Source organism: Tursiops truncatus, chromosome 6 (assembly GCF_011762595.2).
Source record: "Tursiops truncatus isolate mTurTru1 chromosome 6, mTurTru1.mat.Y, whole genome shotgun sequence".
In the NCBI taxonomy this organism is placed as follows: domain Eukaryota; kingdom Metazoa; phylum Chordata; class Mammalia; order Artiodactyla; family Delphinidae; genus Tursiops; species Tursiops truncatus.
In genome coordinates, this window is record NC_047039.1 from 33879142 (window position 1) to 33899964 (window position 20823).

At 36.8% G+C, this 20823-nt stretch overlaps 1 protein-coding gene across 2 annotated transcripts in view; it reads left to right on the forward strand.

The window, feature by feature from the left end:
• UBQLN1 (ubiquilin 1) overlaps positions 1-20823 on the forward strand; it is a 49052-nt gene that overhangs the window by 16651 nt on the left and 11578 nt on the right. For both annotated transcript variants that reach the window (XM_019940343.3, XM_019940344.3), the window contains exons 2-6: positions 11556-11707; positions 12803-12918; positions 17077-17339; positions 17812-17970; positions 18143-18377. In XM_019940343.3, coding sequence (XP_019795902.1) covers positions 11556-11707; positions 12803-12918; positions 17077-17339; positions 17812-17970; positions 18143-18377 — 925 coding nt within the window. The remainder of the gene's footprint in view (positions 1-11555; positions 11708-12802; positions 12919-17076; positions 17340-17811; positions 17971-18142; positions 18378-20823) is intronic.

A 20823-nucleotide genomic window follows, 5' to 3' on the forward strand; every position in this document is an offset into this window, starting at 1 on the left:
TACTTTTGAATTGCCTTAGGTGCCCCTCAGAACCAAGAGTTCCATGAGGCTAGAGGATCCTAGTATCAGTGATGCTAATTTTCAACAATGCTGTGATTCTGTAGGAGGAAATTATTTCTTATGGGTCTTGTTAAGGACTTTGGTTTCTTGAGATTTTGTTGTGAGGATTGAATGAGATGATGTGGGGGTGTGGTTCCAGGCACAGTGTAGCTGCTAAGTTAGCAATGAATGTAAATGCTTTTTGAACTGTGTGCCTTAGGATTTTACTCTTTTGCATCTAGGATACCATAGAGAAGCCCCTAGTCTGTCCAGAAAGCCCACCTATCCTTCCTAACACTGACAACTCATGGCTAGTAGGATTCCAGCCCTTAAATATTACTAAGGGCTCAACTAAACTATTCACAACTGTTCTATAAGCATTTGATGCTAGATAATGATGTTCATGGATGACCGTCTCTTACTCTTGGGTGATCATCCCTGCTGTGATTTACACCTTATAGCCACTCTGGTCTGCTACCTAAAACTAAGGTATCTTTTCCCCCCCACCAAGACAAATTTTATTTATTTATTTTTAAATTTTTATTGGAGTATAGTTGATTTCCAGCAAAGTGAATCAGTTATACATATACGTATATCCACTCTTTTTTTACATTCTTTTCCCATATAGGTCATTACAGAGTATTGAGTAGAGTTACCTGTGCTATACAGTAGGTTCTTATTGGCTATCTATTTCATTTATAGTAGTGTGTATATGTCAATCTCAATGTCTCAATTTATCCCTCCCCCTTTACCCCCTGGAAACCATAAGTTTGTTTTCTACATCTGTGACTCTTAAAACTAGGGTATCTTCATCCCAATTTGCTTCTGATGACCTACCCAAGACAAGGTATATGATAGCTTTCTGGCTAGTTGAGTCACTTGAAATTGGATGCTCAGGAAAGTTGGTCATTTACGTTTCGACTTTCTGCTGTTTCTTATGTGTAGGGCATTCACAATCAACTTTTAAACCTATTTTAAGTATAGTACAGAAGAATGCACACATAAATGTACAGCTTCATTTATTAGCACAAAAGTTAGAAGCAGAATATTATCAACTTCCCAGATGTCACTTGTGATCCCTTACAATCATCACCTCCTCTTAACTACAACTTTTCTCACTTTTGACACTATGGTTTTTGCCCCTTTCCTCTCTTTTAACTTATGTTAATGATAACTTATGTTAATGAAATAACGTAGTTTATTGTCATTTGTGATTGGCTGCTTTTGCTCTACATTGATCCATGGTGACATATGGTTGCAGTTCATGTGTTGTCATCATGTGTAACAGTCTATTGAATATATCACAATTTGTTCTACAGTTGAAGGTTTGGGTTGTTTTAAGTTTTGGGGTAATAAAGTTTGAACTTCCTTGAACTTGTCTTTTGGTGTACCTGTGAACACATAATTCGTTAGATAAAATCCCAGAAGTGGAATCGTTGAGTCATACAATAAGCATAAATTCAGCTTCTGCTGTGAAATGTTTTTCTGAAATATGTGAATTTATACTTCTGTTTGCAATATATGTGGATTCCAGTTGCTCCAAATCCTCTGCAACAGTCTGTAACAGTCTTTTTAAATAGTACAACCACTTTATTTATTTATTTAGGCTGCATCAGGTCTTCGTTGCAGCACATGGGATCTTTTGTTGCGGCACCTGGGCTTCTCTAGTTGTGGCCAACGGGCTCCAGAGCGTGTGGGCTCTGTAGTTATGGCATGCGGGCTTAGTTGCCCTGCGGCATGTGGGATCTTAGTTCCCCCACCAGGGATCGAACCCTTATCCCCTGCATTGGAAAGTGGATTTTTAACCACTGGACCACCAGGGAAGTCCCTGTAACAGTCTTTATACTGGACTGTTCGGTGGGTGTGTCACTGGTTTTAAAGTTACCTGATGTTGTTAATTAGGATGAGTCCCCTTTGTTTGTATTATTGGCCATTTAGATTTCATTTTTGTGAAGTTCCTATTTCAGTCTATTGACTAGTTTTCAGTTGGGTTGTGTCTTGCTGATTTTCATGCTTTATGTATAAAATCTGGATTCAAGCTCTCTGTTGGTTTTTGGTATTGTAGATATTTTTTCTCTGTTGCTTATCTTTTTACTCTATTAATGATAGTTTATTGTGCCTTTTTTATGGCTAAATCTTTTTGTGTCCTGTTTAGGAAATCTTTTCCGATTGAACTAATATTTTATTGATTCATCTTTTTGGTACTGTTTAATTGCAAGGTACTGTTTAATTTGCATGTAGTTAAAGTACATACTCCATATGATTTAAAATTTTTGAAATATGTCGACTTACTTTATGGCCCAGTATATAAGTTTGTAAATGTATTTAAAAAGAACACTTATTCTGTAGTTGTTGGGTACAGTGTTCTATACATGCCAGTTGGGTCATCAGTTAATTTTGTTGTTCAAAGCTTTTATATCTTTTTTTTTTTGCCCTATTTTATTCTATCAGTTACTGAGGTAAATATGCTAAAATATCTTACTGTACTTTTGGATTAGTCTGTTTTTCTCTGTAGTTCAATTTGATTTTTGCTTTATGTATTTTGAAGCTATATTATGTACATATACACTTAAAGTTTTATCTTCTTGTGAGTTGAACACTTTATAATGTTGAAATGTCCTAGTTGCTTTTCTATTAAAGTTTGCTTTTTCCAGGGAACTATATTCAATATCGTGTGATAAACCATAATGGAAAAGAATATGAAAAAGAATGTATATATATGTATAACTGAGTCACTTTGTTGTACAGCAGTAATTAACACAACACTGTAAATAAACTACACTTCAGTGTAAGAAAAAAGTTTGCTTTGTCAATTAGAGTAGCCTCATTAACTTTATTTGGTTAATTTTTACATGGACTATCTTTATTCATTCTTTTTATTTTCAGTATTTCTTTTCCTTAGTAGTTTATGTGTATATCTTTTTTAAGCAGCATGAAGTTGGGTTTTTAAATCCAGTTCGGCAATTTTATCTTTTTAACACATAGTCTCTTATGTAATCACTGATACATTTGGTTTACGTTTACCATTATACTATTTGATTTCTGTTTTTCCTGTCTCCTATGTTGCTTTTTTCTCTTTGTTTTGTATTGTTCTGTATTATTCCAATTGTTCCCCCCCTTTTTCCCAGTTGCCCCTTTTATTAGGTTGGTAGATGCATGCTGCTTAAACTATTCTTTTAGTAGTTATCCTAGAGATTACTATATGCATCTTATAAAATGTCTAAATCAGTAAGTACTTGTACTTTCCAGTTAATTCAAGAACCTTAGAACAGTTGAACACTGTTCACCTGCCTGTGGACTACACTTGATCTTCCTTCCTTCCTTCTTTCCTCTCTTCTTTTCTTCCTTCCAACACAAGACATTGTTACTAATGCTTTATAAAGTTGGTTTTTATTTCAATTTATTCTTTCTATTTTTTTATTCCTTCATCTAGGAGAGGATCGTTTTCTTCTGTCTGAGGAACATTTCCTGTAGTCTGTATATGCTGGGTAACAAATGCTCTGTTTTTGTGCGTCTGAAAATGTCTATTTTGATTTCATTTTGAGGGATTTTGCACTGGGTATAAAATTTTAGTTTGGCAGTTAATCTTCCCTCTTTATAATTTTTTTCTTAATTGTTTTTTTCTTGTGTGTGTGTGGTACTCGGGCCTCTCATTGTTGTGGCCTCTCCCGTTGTGGAGCACAGGCTCTGGACGCGCAGGCTCAGCGGCCATGGCTCACGGGCCCAGCCGCTCCGCGGCATGTGGGATCTTCCCGGACCGGGGCACAAACCCGTGTCCCCTGCATCGGCAGGCGGACTCTCAACCACTGCGCCACCAGGGAAGCCCTTCTCTTAATTTTTAAATCATGGATAATTTCAAATATACAGAAGTAGAGATAATCGTAAGTTAGCTCCATCATGAATCCTTCACCCAGCTTTGACAATTAATTTTGGAGCCAGTCTTGTTTCAGGTGTACTTTCCCTTAAGGCCCCTCTACATAACGCATTATTTTGATGCATCTTTCATGCCTTATATCACTTCATCCTTTAATATTTCAGCATGTATCTCTAAAAGCTAAGGATCTCTTTAAAAAATGCAATATATTATCCTGCTTTACCAATTAATAATGTCTTAATTTCACCAGTCCAGAATTTCCCCATTGTTTCAAAATGATTTTTTAAGTGTAATGTTGGCATGGATTTATTATTATGTAGTTTTAACTTTTAAAAAATACTTTACTTTTTTGAGCAGTTTTAGATTTACAGCCAATTGAGCAGAAAGTACAGAGTTCCCATACTCCCTGCTCCCCCTACTTTAACCTCCCTCACCATCGACATCCTGCTCCAGAGTGGTACATTTGTTACAATTAATGGACCTCTATTGACACATCATTATCACTCAAAGTTCATAGTTTAAGATTCACTCTTGGTGTTTTGACAAATGTATAGTGTATGTGCTCTACCTTTAACCTAACTCCTGGCAACCACTGATCCATTTACTGTCTCTATAGTTTTGTTCTTTCCAGAATGTCGTCTAGTTGGAATTATACAGTACGTAACCTTTTAGATTGGCTTATTTGACTTAGTAGTATGCATTTAAGGTTCCTCTATGGTTCTTTTCATGGTTTGACAGCTCATTTCTTTTTATTGCTGAATAATATCCCATTGTCTGGATGTACCAAGGTTTATTTATCCATTCACCTGTAGAAGAATTTCTTGGTTGCTTCCAAGTTTTAACATTAATGAATAAAGCTGCTATATACATCTGTGTGCAGGTTTTGTCTGGACATAAGTTCTCAATTCCTTTGGGTAAATACCAAGGAGAGGGTGATTGCTGGATCGAATGGTAAGAGTATGTTTAGTTTTGTAAGAAATTGCTAAACTGTCTTCCAGAGTGACTATACCATTTTGTATTCCTATCAGCAGTGAATGAGAGTTCCTGTTGTTCTATATCATTGCAGCATTTGGTAGTGTTACCTGTTTTGGTTTGGCCATCCTAGTAGTTGTATAGCGCAGTCTCCTTATTTTAATTGGCAATTCCCCTAATGGCCTATGATGCAGAGCATCTTTACAGATATGCTTATTTGCCATCTGTATATCTTCTTTGATGAGGTGTCTGTTAAAATTTTTTGCCCATTTTTTAATTCAGTTGTTCAGTTTCTTGTTGAGTTTTAAGAGTTCTTTGTATACTTTGGGTAACAGTCTTTTATCAGATGTGTCATTTCCAAATATTTTCTCCCAGTCTGGCTTGTCTTCTCATTCTCTCGCAAAAGATTTTTTTTCAAGTGGGATCCAAATAAAGCTCACACATTGCAAGGGACTGATAAGTTTCCTATTTTTCCTTTTCTGGCAAGTATGCTTTTATTTCTTTTTCCTGCCTTGTTGCATTGGCTGATATTTTTAATATGCTGTTGAATAGAGTGAATAAAAAGCAGACATCCTTGTTTTGTTACTGATCTTAGAGGGAAAGCATTCAGCTGTTCACCATTACTACACCAAATTGTAGATATTTTGTAGATGCGCTTTATCAGATCTGGGTAGTTACCTTTTATTCCTGATTCCCTGGGACTTTTGTCATGAATGAATAGTTTCAAATGCTTTTTTACTATCGATTGATAAGACGGTGTGGATTTTCTTTTGTCAGTGTGGTGAATTATTGATTTTTCAAATGTTGACTTACTTAGCGGCACATTTCTAGGATAAACCTAACTTGGTAATGAAGAATTACTCTTGTTCTATATTGCTGGATTTGTTTGCTAGTATTTTACAGAGGATTTCTTCATCTGTGTTCATGAAGGATATTGGTCCCTAGTTTTCTTTTCTGGTTTTGGTATCGGTAATATTGGCCTCACAAAGTAAATTGAGCAGTGTTTCCTCTTCTGTTTTCAGAAGAGAGTGAATGAGTTCTGGCAGCTTGAATCTTTCAAGAAATTGGTCCGTTTCATCCAAGTTGTCAAATACTTGCATGTAGTTTTCCTTATTCTGTTAATAAAATCTGTGAGGTCTGTAGTCATTTCCTTCTGTTGTTCCTGATATTGCTAGTCTATGTCTTCTCTGTTTTTTTCTTGGCCATTCTATCTAGAGGTTAATCAATTTTACTAATATTTTAAAAGATTTTTCTCTTATTTTTCTGTTTTTATTTTGATTTCTGCTCTTATTTTTATTTTTTGTTGGGTTTCATTTGCTTTGTGTCCAATTTCTAAAGGTTGAAACTTAGATTACTGATTTGTGATCGTTCTTAAATTTAAGCCTTTAATACTATAAATTTTCCTAGGCATTGCTTTAGCTGCATCTCAGAAATTTTGACATATTGTAACTTCATTTTTGTTCAGTTGAAAATATTTTCTAATTGCTCCTCAAGACTTTCTTTTTGACCCATGAATTATTTAGAAGTATTTTGTTTAATTTGGGAGTTTTCCAGATATCTTTCTGTTATTGATTTCTAGTGTAATTCCATTATTGTCAAGGAATATACTTACATGGCTCAATTATTTAAAATTTCCAAGGTTTGTTTTTATGGCCCAGTTTATGGTCTTACCTTGGCTGAGTGTCCCTTGTGTACTTAAAAGTATCATTTCATCTATAGGTTCCCCTCTGCTTTTTCCCCATAGCAATTTATTTGTTAAGGACACCTTTTTTGTTGGCTTTAGTAGCTGTATCCTTTTAATGTCTCTTAACGTATTCCTTTGTTGCCTACAAATCTGGGGGAAATTTATTAGACCTAGAGCAGGCAGTGGTTCTTAGTAGTGTCCATCAGAATCACCTGGGAAGCTTGTTAAGCCATAGATTACTGGGCCCTATCCTCAGAGTTTCTGATTTGGTTGGGGCCTGAGAATTTGCATTTCTACCAAGTTAACCTGAGAATGGTGAATGTTGCTCACCTGGGGACAACACTTTGAGAAGTACAGCAGTTTCTCAATCTTGTTATTGATTACATTTTGAGTTGGAAAATTCTTTGTTGTTGGGGCTGTCCTGTGCATTGTAGGATGTTCAGCATCTTCAGTCTCTACCCACCAGTGGTACTTAAGCCCTGTTGTGACAACCAGAAATGTCCTTAGACATTGCCAAATGCTTCCCAGGGCAGATAGAGACCTCCATTCACTTTAGGAACCGCTGCTTTAGGGTGACTAACTGGGGAAAACTCTTAGATCTTTATCTCTAAGTTCTTTTATTTTAGCCTGTTTAGATTCTCCTTGGAGACACTATATATTACAGTCTTTCTGCTTGGATGTTGAAGGTCCAGATGCCAGCATTCTGTTTGATAGGTGTGAGGTGAAGGGGGAAAGGCTCAGTATCTGGTATGTCTCTGTTTACTTAATCTTCTGTTTTTAGTGTTTTATGTCTGTTCTTAATGTGTCTGGTGTGTTCTTTAGTTCAGAGACCCTCCGTTCCCCTTCCAGAGAGGAAAAAAAAATCTAGTCTTTTGTTGGGTTTGGGGAGGGACAGTTGCTTACTTAGTGTGCAATGAAGATGTGTCTGCTTCTTAGACTTTCAAATCCCGTTATTTTAGCCCTTAGGCACCTCTCACCTTATACCTTATTCTCAGCCTCTGGTGGTACCATGTCGAGTCTTCCAGGAATTCCGTAGATTGTGGGGATTGAATTAGCTTTTAGCTTGGCTTTCTGTATTGCCAGTTCAGGATTCAGTTCTCTTGGGTCCACTGGGTCCAAAGTCTGGGTTGAAAACTTTGTTCCAGTTAAGACCAAAAGGTCTCAATTTGTTCTGTTGTATGAGTTTCTGCTTTAAAAATTTCTTTGTGCAGATCGTATGTCTGATAAGACTTGTACGTAGAATATATAAGGAATTTTTACAACTCAATAATAGGAAGGCAAATAACCCAATTAAAAAATGACAAAGGATGTTAATAAAGTTCTCCAAAGAAGATATATAAATAAGCACATGAAAAGATGCTCAACATTGTTAGCCATCAGGGGAATGCAAATCAAAACTACTGCACATCTACTAGGATGGCTATTAAAAATACCAGTCAGGTAATAAATATTGGTGAAGGCATGGAGAGATTAGAACCCTTATACATTGCTGGTAGGATTGTACAATGGTATAGCCATTAGCCACTTTGGATAACACTTTGGTGGTTCCTCAAATGATTAAATCAAGAGTTACCATATGACCCAGTAATTTAATTCCACATCTAGGTATATACCCAAGAGAAATGAAAACATATGTCCACAGAAAAACTTGTACATGAATGTTTATAGCAACATTATTCATAGTAGCCCAAAGGTGGAAACAGCCCCCATGCCCATCAGTTGATGAATGAATAAACAAAATGTTGTATATTCATACAACAGAATGTTGTTTGGCCATAAAAAGGGATGAAGTATTGATATATACCATGACATGGACGTGCCTTGCAAACATTGCATATTATATGATTTCACTTATTGTGAAATGTCCAGAATAGGCAAATCTATTTGACAGAAAGTAGATCAGTGAGCGGTTTCTTTTTTTGTTAAATTGGTATCTGTGGAGTCACTTTTTTTTTTTTTTTTTTTGGCCGTGCCACGCGGCTTGCAGAATCTTAGTTCCCCAACCAGGGATTGAACCTGGGGCCCTGGCAGTGAAAGTGCCTAGCCCTAACCACTGGACCACCAGGGAACTCCCTGATTAGTGGTTTCTTATGGTTTGGAGTGATGGGAGAATAGGGAGATGATAGCTAAAGGGTACTGGTTTCTTTTTGAGAAGATGAAAATTTCAAAATTGACTGTGGTGATGGTTGCACGTATCTGTGAATATACTAAAAACCATTGTACACCTTAAATGGGTGAATTGTATATGTGAGTTAGTTATATCTCTATAAAGCATGAAGAAATCTTTCATTGTTGTTTCAGTGGGCATTTGAAAGGATGTAAGAGATGTGTGTCATCAATCTGGCATCTTACCTTCAAGTCCCAAAATATGCTAAAATGCTATATAATTGTATGTTAAACAATTAAATTATATATTTTGGAATGACATGAGGTGTATCAAGGATTCTGAAAAGGATTTCTTAGTTTAAGGTTAAGAAACACAAACTTAGATTAACCTCATTTTACATATGAAAATGTTTTGATGTTCTTGAAGTCAGACCTAGATTTCAAGCTTAACCTAGCAGTTTATTAGCTGTGTCACTGTGAGGGGAGGGGGACATATTGAACCTCTCTGTTTCTATATCTGAAATAGGATTAAAAGTCATCTTCTTCAGGGCTTCCCTGATGGCGCAGTGGTTGAGAGTCCGCCTGCCGATGCAGGGGACGCGGGTTCGTGCCCCGGTCCGGGAGGATCCCACATGCCGTGGAGCGGCTGCGCCCGTGAGCCATGGCCGCTGAGCCTGCGCGTCCGGAGCCTGTGCTCCGCAACGGGAGAGGCCACAACAGTGAGAGGCCTACATACCGCAAAAAAAAAAAAAAAAAAAAAATCATCTTCTTCAGTTACTGAGGATTAAAAGAGCTGGCATTGTAGTAGCTACTATTTATTGACCACCATGTATGTGACTGATGCTTGAATTTTACCTACATTCTCATTCAATCCTTATAAAAACATGTGTTCTGCTCGTTACCTTATGACTATTTCTAATAGCTGCCAAAGGGAGAATGAGATGTTTAATAATAGGAGAATGGTTAAATCATGGTTTGACTTACTTCTTTATATAGAATATTGTGCTAATGGTACTTTAAAAATATTTTTCTTGTTGGAAGTTGCTTACCTTAGGTAAAAGGGTTATATTTATTTCCTTTCTTTTTAAATTAGTTTTTATTGGAGTATGGTTGCTTTATAATGTGTTAGCCTCCACTGCACAACAAATTAATCAGCTATACACATAAAGATATCCCCTCCCTTTTGTACTTCCCTCCCATTTAGGTTACCACAGTGCATTAGGTAGAGTTCCCTGTGCTGTACAGTATGTTCTTATCAATTGTCTATTTTATACATAGTATCAATAATGTATATGTGTCAATCCGTCTCCCAGTTCCTCCCACCCCACCCCTTTCCCCCATACATTTGTTCTCTATGTCTGTGTCTCTATTTCTGCTTTGCAAATAAGATCATCTGTACCATTTTTCTAGATTCCATGTATATGTGTCATTATATTTGCTTTTCTTTTTCTGACTTACTTCACTCTATATGATGCTTTTTAGGTCTGTCCATGTCTCTATAAATGACCCAATTTCATTCCTCTTTATAGTTGAGTAATATTTTGTTGTATATATGTACCAGATCTTCTTTATCCATTCCTCTGTTGATGGACATTTAGGTTGCTTCCATGTCCTGGCTGTTGTAAATAGTGCTGCTGTGAACATTGGGATGCATGTGTTTTTTTTTGAATTATGGTTTTCGATCGTATATTTTCAAATGAAGGAAAGTCATATGGAAAAGGTCCAGAATATTTACTGCAGTATAATTTCGCAGTATCTGTATGATTTTTTAAAAAACCAGTTGGTTACATTGAATGTTGTAACTTGATTATGGAAAATTTCATTTATACACAAAGGTAGAATGTGATGAACTTTTGTGTACCTCTCATTTTCAACCGTGATTGACATATGGCCTGTCTTGCTTTATATTTGTATTCCTCTTCATCTCCCCTCCTGCCCCTGCAAGAAAATGTTAGATATCATTTACTGTGTCTTTCCACTTACTGTGACAACCAAAAATATCCCCTTTTATTTCCAAAACATTGTCTTGGTGATAATGCTATCATCTATTGAGAGCCACTTCTGTAGGGCATTGGGGTAAGATGTGATTCTTTGAATTTCTTTACCACCCTGAGGTTTCCTGACTTTGACAGTGGAGTAAAAAAACCTAAGTATACAGGTGATTTTGATGAAGGTTTGAGAAACTGATCTAGTGTAGAATAAGTAAGCCTTTCTTATAGTATGACACTCTTTTCTATTCTCTGTTTTTGCATTTTATTCTTGTCCCTGGGAAGCCTTTCTTCAGGTTTTCCTGGCTACTTTCTAATTAGTTTTCACTGGAAAACTTTCTCTAACTACCCTTTGTGCTTCCTCTGTACTTTGTGGTTTACTGACTGCTCGCCTTCAGGGAAAGATTTTTGCTTTCTGTCTTTGCATCTGCATGATACTGCTTGTTAATAAATGTTCAATGAAAGAGGTGGGGCATAAAGTCAGTATAATTGGCTTTCTTTATATTGAACTAGAAAGGAGCAGGATTTGAGATGGAAATCTGAGGAAAAGATTATTGTAAACTTGGTAAGAGCTATGTGTGGCTTGAACTACGTTTAGCACCATTGATATTAAAAGAATAAGGCTATGACAAAGAAGTGAATTATTGGATCTTAGCAGAAGATTGAATATAGGATATGTACACCTGTAATAAAATGTTTGCATTAGAGATGAGTGAGGTGGTAACACTCATTTCCCACTAAGATCAAGATACGGACACAGAAAGACTATGTCTTTATATTTGAATTGTTGCAGTATCTGTAGTGGGGGCTTCTTTTGAGGTACTTTTCTAGAAACTAGACTAGATGATGTTACGCAAACATCCGTAATACATATTTATTTTATCTTATTTAGTTCAAGGAAGAAATCTCTAAACGTTTTAAATCCCATACCGACCAACTTGTGTTGATATTTGCTGGAAAAATTTTAAAAGATCAAGATACTTTGAGTCAGCATGGAATTCACGATGGACTTACTGTTCACCTTGTCATCAAAACGCAAAACAGGTATGTTTTTAGAAGACATTCAACTTTAAACCATGAATAAATGTTTACATTTCTCTCTTAAAAATAACCAGTCTTGGCTTTAAATGGCTTTCTGTCATTAATATGTAAATGGATTAAAGTTCATTTATTTGCTGCTCACGTAGATAGCAAATGTTTTAATGATTCAGTAATGCTAATGCTTACACATCTGATATTTTAGAAGGTTTATCATTATTGAGTTATTATTTGAATTACAAAACAAGCAAATTAATGTTTTTAGCTATGTTTTTTGTTTAGAGAGATTTTTGGACAGAGATCAGGGGTGACTCATCTTCTTGGCAAACCACAAATTAGTAACCATGTTTCATTAAATCTAAGGCACCATTCAGTTTTTAAGAGATACCTTTATTTGTGTACCACTAAGTAAAAATATCTCCAATCAAATTGGTATATTTTCTTTTCACTTAAAATTATTTTATACTTAGTGAAAGAGCTCCTAGAGCTCCCTTAGACTTATTTAGATATGGTATTTTATCATCATTCAGATGAAATGAGGTTCAGAACTCTTAACTGGTGTCACATGGAATGGGTTTCCAATAAACTCTCCTTATTTTTTACTTAAGGATATTAAGTAATAATCAGTTATTACTTGTATTGATTTCTCAGCCTTCTTTTGGTGAAGTCTCTCTTTATTTTTTACTTTTAACTTTTTTAGTTTCTGAGTAAAAGTGCCCCCCCCAACCCTCAAGAACTTAGAAAGGAGTAGATAAAAAGTAGCTTATATAGTCAAGCTTTGTGATTGTGACCAGTCATTGATTCTCTTCTGTGAGGTGACCTGTCTCCCTCTCTTACATAATCAGTATGATTGAAAGTAATAAAATATTTATGACAGTATACTTCAGGAAGGGCAGTTGAAATATAATTTGGATTTTGTGGGGTTTCACTATGTTTCTTTATATTTGTGTTCCTAGTGCTTAGTTATTTCAGGGTATTTACTCTACGATAATTTGAGTTGTTCTGAAAACTTAAACTTTATTTCTGCATATTGGAGTTCCAGAGGTTCTTTTGAAATAATTAGCTCCGGTGTTTATACCATGATATAATTATTTTTCCTAGGCCTCAGGATCATTCAGCTCAGCAAACAAACACCAGTGGAAGCAATGCTACTGCATCATCAGCTCCTAATAGTAACTCCACATCTGGTTCTGCCACTAGCAACCCTTTTGGTTTAGGTAAGTATCTTTAGTCATTTTTTTTTAAGGATTTTTTAAAAACTTCCTTCCCCCCAGGGTAGTTTTAAATAAAATGATAGAATTAAACATTAAGTCACTTTAACAATGAAAACAAAAACTTGTATAGCTTATTTCTGTAGTTGCAGGTATTAAGGGAGTAGTAGTTGGAAATACAGATGTACTTGTTTAGCTTACATTTACATATAATAAGTGGTCAGTAAGTGACACATTTCTTTTCAATAATGAAAGAAATGTATTGTATGTATACCTGATCCGACCACCACATAATTGACTCTGGAGAGGATTAGCTAGTTGTTGATCATAAGCTAACCCCCTGAATACAATTTTCTTGTTTGTAAAATGAAGGGATCAGATTGCATTAGTGATTTCCTAACTGTTCTAAATGCGCACAAAAAGGCCTGGGCCTGGGAGCAAGCCCAGTGGTTAAGAATCTTCTGCATCAGCTAAAACTATCAATAGTTTTCTTATATCAGTTTTTACACTGAGGTTCTTTGGGAGGTTTTTTTTGGGAAAAGAGTAGTCTGAAGCTAACAAAAGTTGAACTAGGTAGATAAATGGCTTAATGCTCCTTTCAGTTCCGAAGTTGTATGACAAGTATAGTACCTTGAAATGACATTTAAAAAAATATGTACAGTTTTCACATATCGAGGATCAAACCTTCCACCTCTTCCAGAAAAAGTGTTTTAGTAATGGCATGGATTCACATTTGCCTTTTTTTAAATGCTTGATGCTCTTATTTTTTAAAATGATCTTGGGTTAAATGTGTCTCTTTTGGTTGAAGCAGATGAGTTTTAGATGGCAAAATTATTAACATGAACAATCTAGAGAGATTAGGATGAAATTATTTAGTGTTCGGACTCATGAAAGGTGTTTTTGAGGTAAATCTCTCAGTTAATTTGTCTGAGGCCATACATCTCCCTAGTCCCTCCATTTCTTATCTCCTTCCCACCCCCTCCTATCTTAGTTACTTTTCTCCATCAGTTATTCCATTTACCCTACATATTCAGCTTTTCTTTTGCTGTCTCTTTTCGTTAAGGTCTATTCCACGTTTAAAAGCCACAGAATCCCACTACCACCTTTCCTTTGCTTCCTTTGGAAAAGGAAGCTATCTTTGGAAAAGGCATTTTCTGTTTTCTGTCTATATTTCTCTTTCACTAAGTTTGCTGTGCTCCATTTCTTGTCCCCATCACTTTACTGAAAATTCCCTAGATAAAGTCGCCATTGACCTCTTAGCTTGCCAAATTTAGTGGACACTTTTTTAGATTTTTAGATACTTAGATTAAAAGAAAGTGATTTAAAATCTAATTCACTCTCTTCCAATGCATACCAGTCTTTCCTTGAAATTTTTTTTTTCTTTAATTCCTGATATTCTTTTTCCCTGGTTAATTTTCTGACCACTTTTTTTCTCTCTCATTTGTGGGTCTCTTCTTCCTATTCCTTATATTAGTATTGTTCCCCAGAGTTCTGCCTTTTCTTCTCTTCTTTTACTCTATTTTCCCCAAGTGACATTATCCTAACTATAACTTGTTGACTCTCAGATCTTTACCTCAGCCCACATCACTTCTGAACTCCTTGCCTTGTATTCAGCTCTCTTTGATATTGCCTGATGTTCTCTGAGTCTGTTAGCCTGTATGTGCCTCCTTAGAAAGCAAAGAAGAACAAAACAAATAGAAAAATTCATCATCTTGTCTCAAACTACTACCTCTCCCCAACCAAATCTCTTAGTCCATAAAATCTTCTCTATCCCACCCCATGCAATTATTCTGTTCTGTTGTTACTTCCTTTATGTAGCTCCTCAACTTTTAAAAATGTTTGCTCTGTGTCATTTCCACACTGTTATTAGAATATCTTAAGTGACTGTCTTGCTTTTAAAATCTTTCAAGACTTTGTGATGTAGTCCCCGTCTACCTCTCCATCCCCATTTCTTACCGTATCTCAACAGTTATACTAGTTAGGATAGGCAATCCTGTGGTAATAGATAACCCCAAACTCAGTGGCTTATTACCACAAGCTTAATTTCTTGCTCTAAAGCTTTTCTTCATTCTTCATTTTTAAAAAAAATTTATTTAATTGAAGTAGAGTTGATTTACAGTGCTGTGCCAATCTCTGCTGTACAGCAAAGTGACTCAGTTATACACAGAGACATTGTTTTTTTATATTCTTTTCCATATGGTTTATCACAGGATATTCAGTATGGTTCCCTGTGCTATACTGTAGGACCTTGTTGTTTATTCATGCTAAATATAATAGTTTGCTTGTGCTTCATGTTCTTCACTGGTCAGTGAGGCCTCCATCTACATAGTTCTCAGGGACTCAAGCTAATGGAATTCTGCCATCTTACAGCTGCACCATTTGGAATGTGGCAGAATAGACAGCTAAAGTGTCCCAAGCTGGACCTTGTATTCTGTACTTGGGCCAGAAGTGACACACATCATTTCTTGCAATCCTTTGGCCATAACTAGTCACATGGGCCTGTCCAACTGCAAAAGAAATAGAATGCTGCACGTGAGATGTTTGGTGAGCACTGCTGTCTGCCCTTTTGGTCATACTGAATTGTTTGTGGTTTCAAGAATACAGCAATTCTCACATTTATATCTGTGTTTTTGTATATAATGTTTGTTGTGCCTAGTATTAAATCTTCCAGCACTCCCTACTTCTTGCAACTTACTCATTTTCCAAGTTCATTAAATGTCATCTTGTGGGAAAGCAGCCATTTCACTTAGGTACTATATTACCGTGATATCCTGTGAATGTCTCTTTTGAAGTACTTATTCTGCATTTGTTTTCTTTGTCAGTCTTTCCCACCAGATTGAGTTCTGAGGGTATACTTGTGTCTTTCTTGTCACCTTATTCCCAACATGTAGCACAGTGCTCAGTAAGTGAGGAATGAATGCATTTGGCTGGTTATATAATTTTACAAAGTTTTACAATAAGCACTTAATCATCCTCTTGGATCTATTAGGTTTCTCCATGATTTAATTCCTCCAGAGAGACATCTATTTTCATGCATTGGCAGCAGCTCTGTTCCAACCAGTCATAGGTGAATTCTACTTGCTAAACTTAAAGTAGTCTTCTGGAAAGAGATTATTAGAAGTATAATCTACTGTATATTTTTCATTTCTTCCTTTGCGGACATATTCCGGGGTGTCTTTCTGACACCGGCCAGTTCTCCAACGCTGCCTGGGCGGGTATCCAGTAGTTCAATTCGGACACTACCTACTTGGCGTTAGTGTCAGATCCCACAAGTTAAAGGACTTAGTCCCCCATGACTGCTCCTACTTCAGATACCAGTCCAGGTCTCAGGCTACCAGTACTTCTGACTGGCAGGCTGTAAATCAGGTGTTCCCACAACCCCCTTATCAGGTTTGGTAATTTGCTAGAATGGCTCACAGAACTCAGGAAAACACTTTACTTAAATGTACCAGTTTATTATAAAGGATACATCTCAGAAATAGCTAAGTGGAAGAGAAGCATAGGGCAAGGCATGGGGGGTGGGGGAAGAGTGCGGAGCTTCTATGCCCTCTCTGGGCATGTCCTCCGAATAGCACCTAGATGTGTTCACCAACCCAGAAGCTTCTGAACCTCATTGCACAAGAGTTTCACAGAACTCCATCTCTATATCCTCTTCTAGTCCTGGATGGGGCTGAAAGTTCCAACTCTCAAATCACTTGGTCTTTGTGGTGACCACCCCATCCTGAGGCTGTCTAGGGGCTCCACCCTAAGAAACATCATTAGCATAAATGAAGTATGATCCAAAGGGGCTTGTTACAAATAACAAAAGACATTCCCTTCAGTCAGGAAATTCTGAGGGTTTTAGGAGGTCTGTGCCTAGAACCAGGGACAAAGACCAAATATATTTTTGTATTATACTACACATAGGATATATATATTTATTTGGTTTTATTACTTATACTTAAATATCAAAGTGAATGCATTTTTTACAAGTCTGAATTATAGAAATTAAACATGTACTTATGAAAGTAATAGGAATTCTATTTTTGCTTTAAACTGAATGGTTTTCTGTTAATAGGCTGTTGATTCAGTTAATATTTTTGCATCTTCATATTTTAGCCTAGTCGTATTAATGATAAAACTTCTGAATTTCATTTATGTGTGTTTTTCTCTTTGTCTTCTTAGGTGGGCTTGGAGGACTTGCAGGTCTGAGTAGCTTGGGTTTGAATACTACCAACTTCTCTGAACTACAGAGCCAGATGCAGCGGCAACTTATGTCCAATCCTGAAATGATGGTCCAGATCATGGAGAATCCCTTTGTCCAGAGCATGCTTTCAAATCCTGACCTGATGAGGCAGTTAATTATGGCCAATCCACAAATGCAGCAGTTGATACAGAGAAATCCAGAAATTAGTCATATGCTGAATAATCCAGATATTATGAGACAGGTATGTGGAAAGTTTCATTTAGCTAAGAAATTATATACTTACTTCTTCTATTTAATTTTCTGTATTTAAAGAGCTTGCCATATTTATAAGTAAAAAAAAAAATTCCTAATCCTTGTTCAGGAAAACTCAACAAAGCTGTAATTCGAACTATTTGAACTTTGAATTTTATGCTGTATTTTAAAGATTTTTGTAAATAGTTATTTTGCAGATTTAAGAAATAAAAAGAGTCCAATTCAAGAGATGGACAGTCATGCATAACAAAGTGCTTCTCTTTTGATGTTATTTGAATGTTAGCTTGCTTTTTGAGGTGATTTCCAACAGGAATTATTCAGAATAATTTTCTGATTTAAATATTGAAGATTGCTAATTCATAGAATTGGAAAACTTATGAAATTAACTGTGGCAGTTAATAGCTAAAATAGTTCATGTGTATTTCAGCGCCTTTTTCCCCCCCCGGAAATCTTTTTCTTAGACATTGGAACTTGCTAGGAATCCAGCAATGATGCAGGAAATGATGAGAAACCAGGACCGAGCTTTGAGCAACCTTGAAAGCATCCCGGGGGGATATAATGCTTTACGGCGCATGTACACAGATATTCAGGAACCAATGCTGAGTGCTGCACAAGAACAGGTAATAACACAGGCTCTGAGGCTCAGGCCAAGGCTCCTGTTTTAACATAAATATGTGTGTGGTTGAGTGTTGCCTTTATATGCAGAAATGTAATTTTCATTAACAAAGAGTTCCATATCTGTTATTTAAAACAAAAGCTTATTCTTTATAATTTTTGTGTCTTTTATTACAGTTTGGTGGCAATCCGTTTGCTTCCTTAGTGAGCAATACATCCTCAGGTGAAGGTAGTCAACCTTCCCGTACAGAAAATAGAGATCCATTACCCAATCCATGGGCTCCACAGGCTTCCCAGAGTTCATCAGCTTCCAGTGGCACCACCAGTGCCGTGGGGGGCACTAGTAGTGGTGCTGCCAGTGGCACTGCCGGGCAGAGTTCTACTGTGCCAAATTTGGGGCCTGGAGTAGGAGGTATGCTCATAACAACTGATACTTTTTCCCTTTGTTCTCACTTATTTGGACAATAAAAAACATTTCTTATACTGTTATCCTTAGTGCTTTTGTGTGTGTATGAGGAACAACTTTTGTGAACTATCTTTTCATGTTGCAAGGTGCTGTTTTTGTTTTTTAAGGATGCCTTAAATACATAAGAATTAGTATTAATCACTTGTGTGCATTTTAGTGCAAGAGGTTACTTGAAGGTTTCCAGAGGCAGTTTTGTGGTTTTCTCTTCTTATAAGATGGTTTGGGAGAAGTGGGTTGTCTTCTCCTTTCAACAGCATAGGAAATATGAAGTGTAGGGGTAACACAGTTACCTGTGTACTTAATCACTGGGACACATTTTCCTTGGCTTTAGTCCAGTTTTGTGTTCTTTTATAGAAGACAGTGGGTATCCACTCCTGACACCAGGACTAAACTAGCTGCATCAGAGTACCTGCCAGATTTGTTTAAAAATCAGATTTCGAAGTCTTAACCTCAGACCTTAAGGATCAGAATCTGCCACAGTGGAGTTTAAGATCTGTGGTTGTGTAAAGTTACTAGAGATTCTGATGTGTGAGCAGGTTAGGAATTTACTTTTGGTCACTTTTCTGTAGACCAGACTCAGTAAGTGGATATCCTTTTCAACTATTCAGATGTTTAACATGCTAAGAATTAGGTCCAAAATCAGTAGCCAGAATGATGATTTTAGTCCTAAAAGTTAGCATTTAAATGAGAAGAAATGAAAGCACGGAGCCATGTCCCTAAGGTGAGAGTGATTAGGTATGTTTAAAAAGATACCTATGTTGGGCTTTCCTGGTGGCGCAGTGGTTGAGAATCTGCCTGCTAATGCAGGGGACACGGGTTCGATCCCTGGTCTGGGAAGATCCCACATGCCGCGGAGCAACTGGGCCCGTGAGCCACAACTACTGAGCCTGCGCGTCTGGAGCCTGTGCTCCACAACAAGAGAGGCCATGACAGTGAGAGGCCTGCGCACCGCGATGAAGAGTGGCCCCCGCTTGCCACAACTAGAGAAAGCCCTCGCACAGAAACGAAGACCCAACACAGCCAAAAATAAATAAATAAATTAAAGTATCCTTAATTAAAAAAAAAAAAATTTAAAAAAAAAAAAAGATACCTATGTTTTGGCAGAGGAAATAGAAAAATGAGATGCTGGATGAGGAATTTTTAAAAATTCACTACTGAGAGGAAATAATCAGAATGGTCACCGTAGTATATATTCCTTTATAGAATACAGTGGATATCATCAGGTTTTTGGATAAAATATACTAAATGTTTTTATAAAAATTTAATACCATTTTTAAAAATTAAGGTATGATTGACATATAACGTATTAGCTTCAGGTGTCAGGTGTAAAATGTGATGATACAATATTTGTATAGATTACAAAATGATCACTGCGATAAGTCTAAACATCCAGATAATACCATGTTTAAAACAAGGAAAAGAATTATCCTGTTCTGATTCTACTTAATGCTTATTTGATTCTTACTGACAGACTTTTGAGAGAGATGCTTTATTCACATTTTAGAGGTCTAAGAGCAGAGACAGCAAAGGTTTAATTGGGTTTCCCCACTGATAGGCGAATTGTTTTTTTACTGTAGCGTGGTGTCTGTAGTAACAACTTTGTCTTACAAACAAAAAATGGTTTTGCAACTTCTTACTCAGATTTTTTATTTAATGGCTTAATACAGTATTTAAGATTTCATGTTAATATTTCCATCAAAGGAAAATAAGAAACAACAAAAACGAATGTACCCTGATGGCTTAACATTCTTATTATATTTTTTTTACTATTATAATGTTTACTCAACTCTTCATAGTTAGTTAGGTATGCATATATATTCATAAGTACACCTCATATACCTGAAAGGTGAAATTCGTGACTCTTCTTTTGCCCTGTAAGTGCTCACTCTGGAAGGTGAGGAAATCTTAGAGCAGGGGTCAGCAAATTTTTTCTGCAAAGGGATATAATACTTTAGGCTTTGCAGGCCAAGAGGCAAAATCAAGAATATCACATTATGAAGGGAATTCCCCAGTGGTCCAATGGTTAGGACTCCATGTTTTTTTTTGTGTGTGTGTGGTACGCAGGCCTCTCACTGTTGTGGCCTCTCGCGTTGCGGAGCACAGGCTCCGGACGCGCAGGCCCAGCGGCCATGGCTCACGGGCCCAGCCGCTCCGCGGCATGTGGGATCTTCCTGCACCGGGGCACGAACCTGTGTCCCCTGCATTGGAAGGCGGACTCTCAACCACTGCACCACCAGGGAAGCCCAGGACTCCATGTTTTCACTGCCTAGAGCGTGGGTTTGATCCCTGGTCAGGGAACGAGGATCCCACAAGCCATGCGGCGTGGCCAAAAAAAAAAAAAAGTATTACATTACGAGAGAAAACAAAGTTCCACAAGTTCTTTTATTGATGG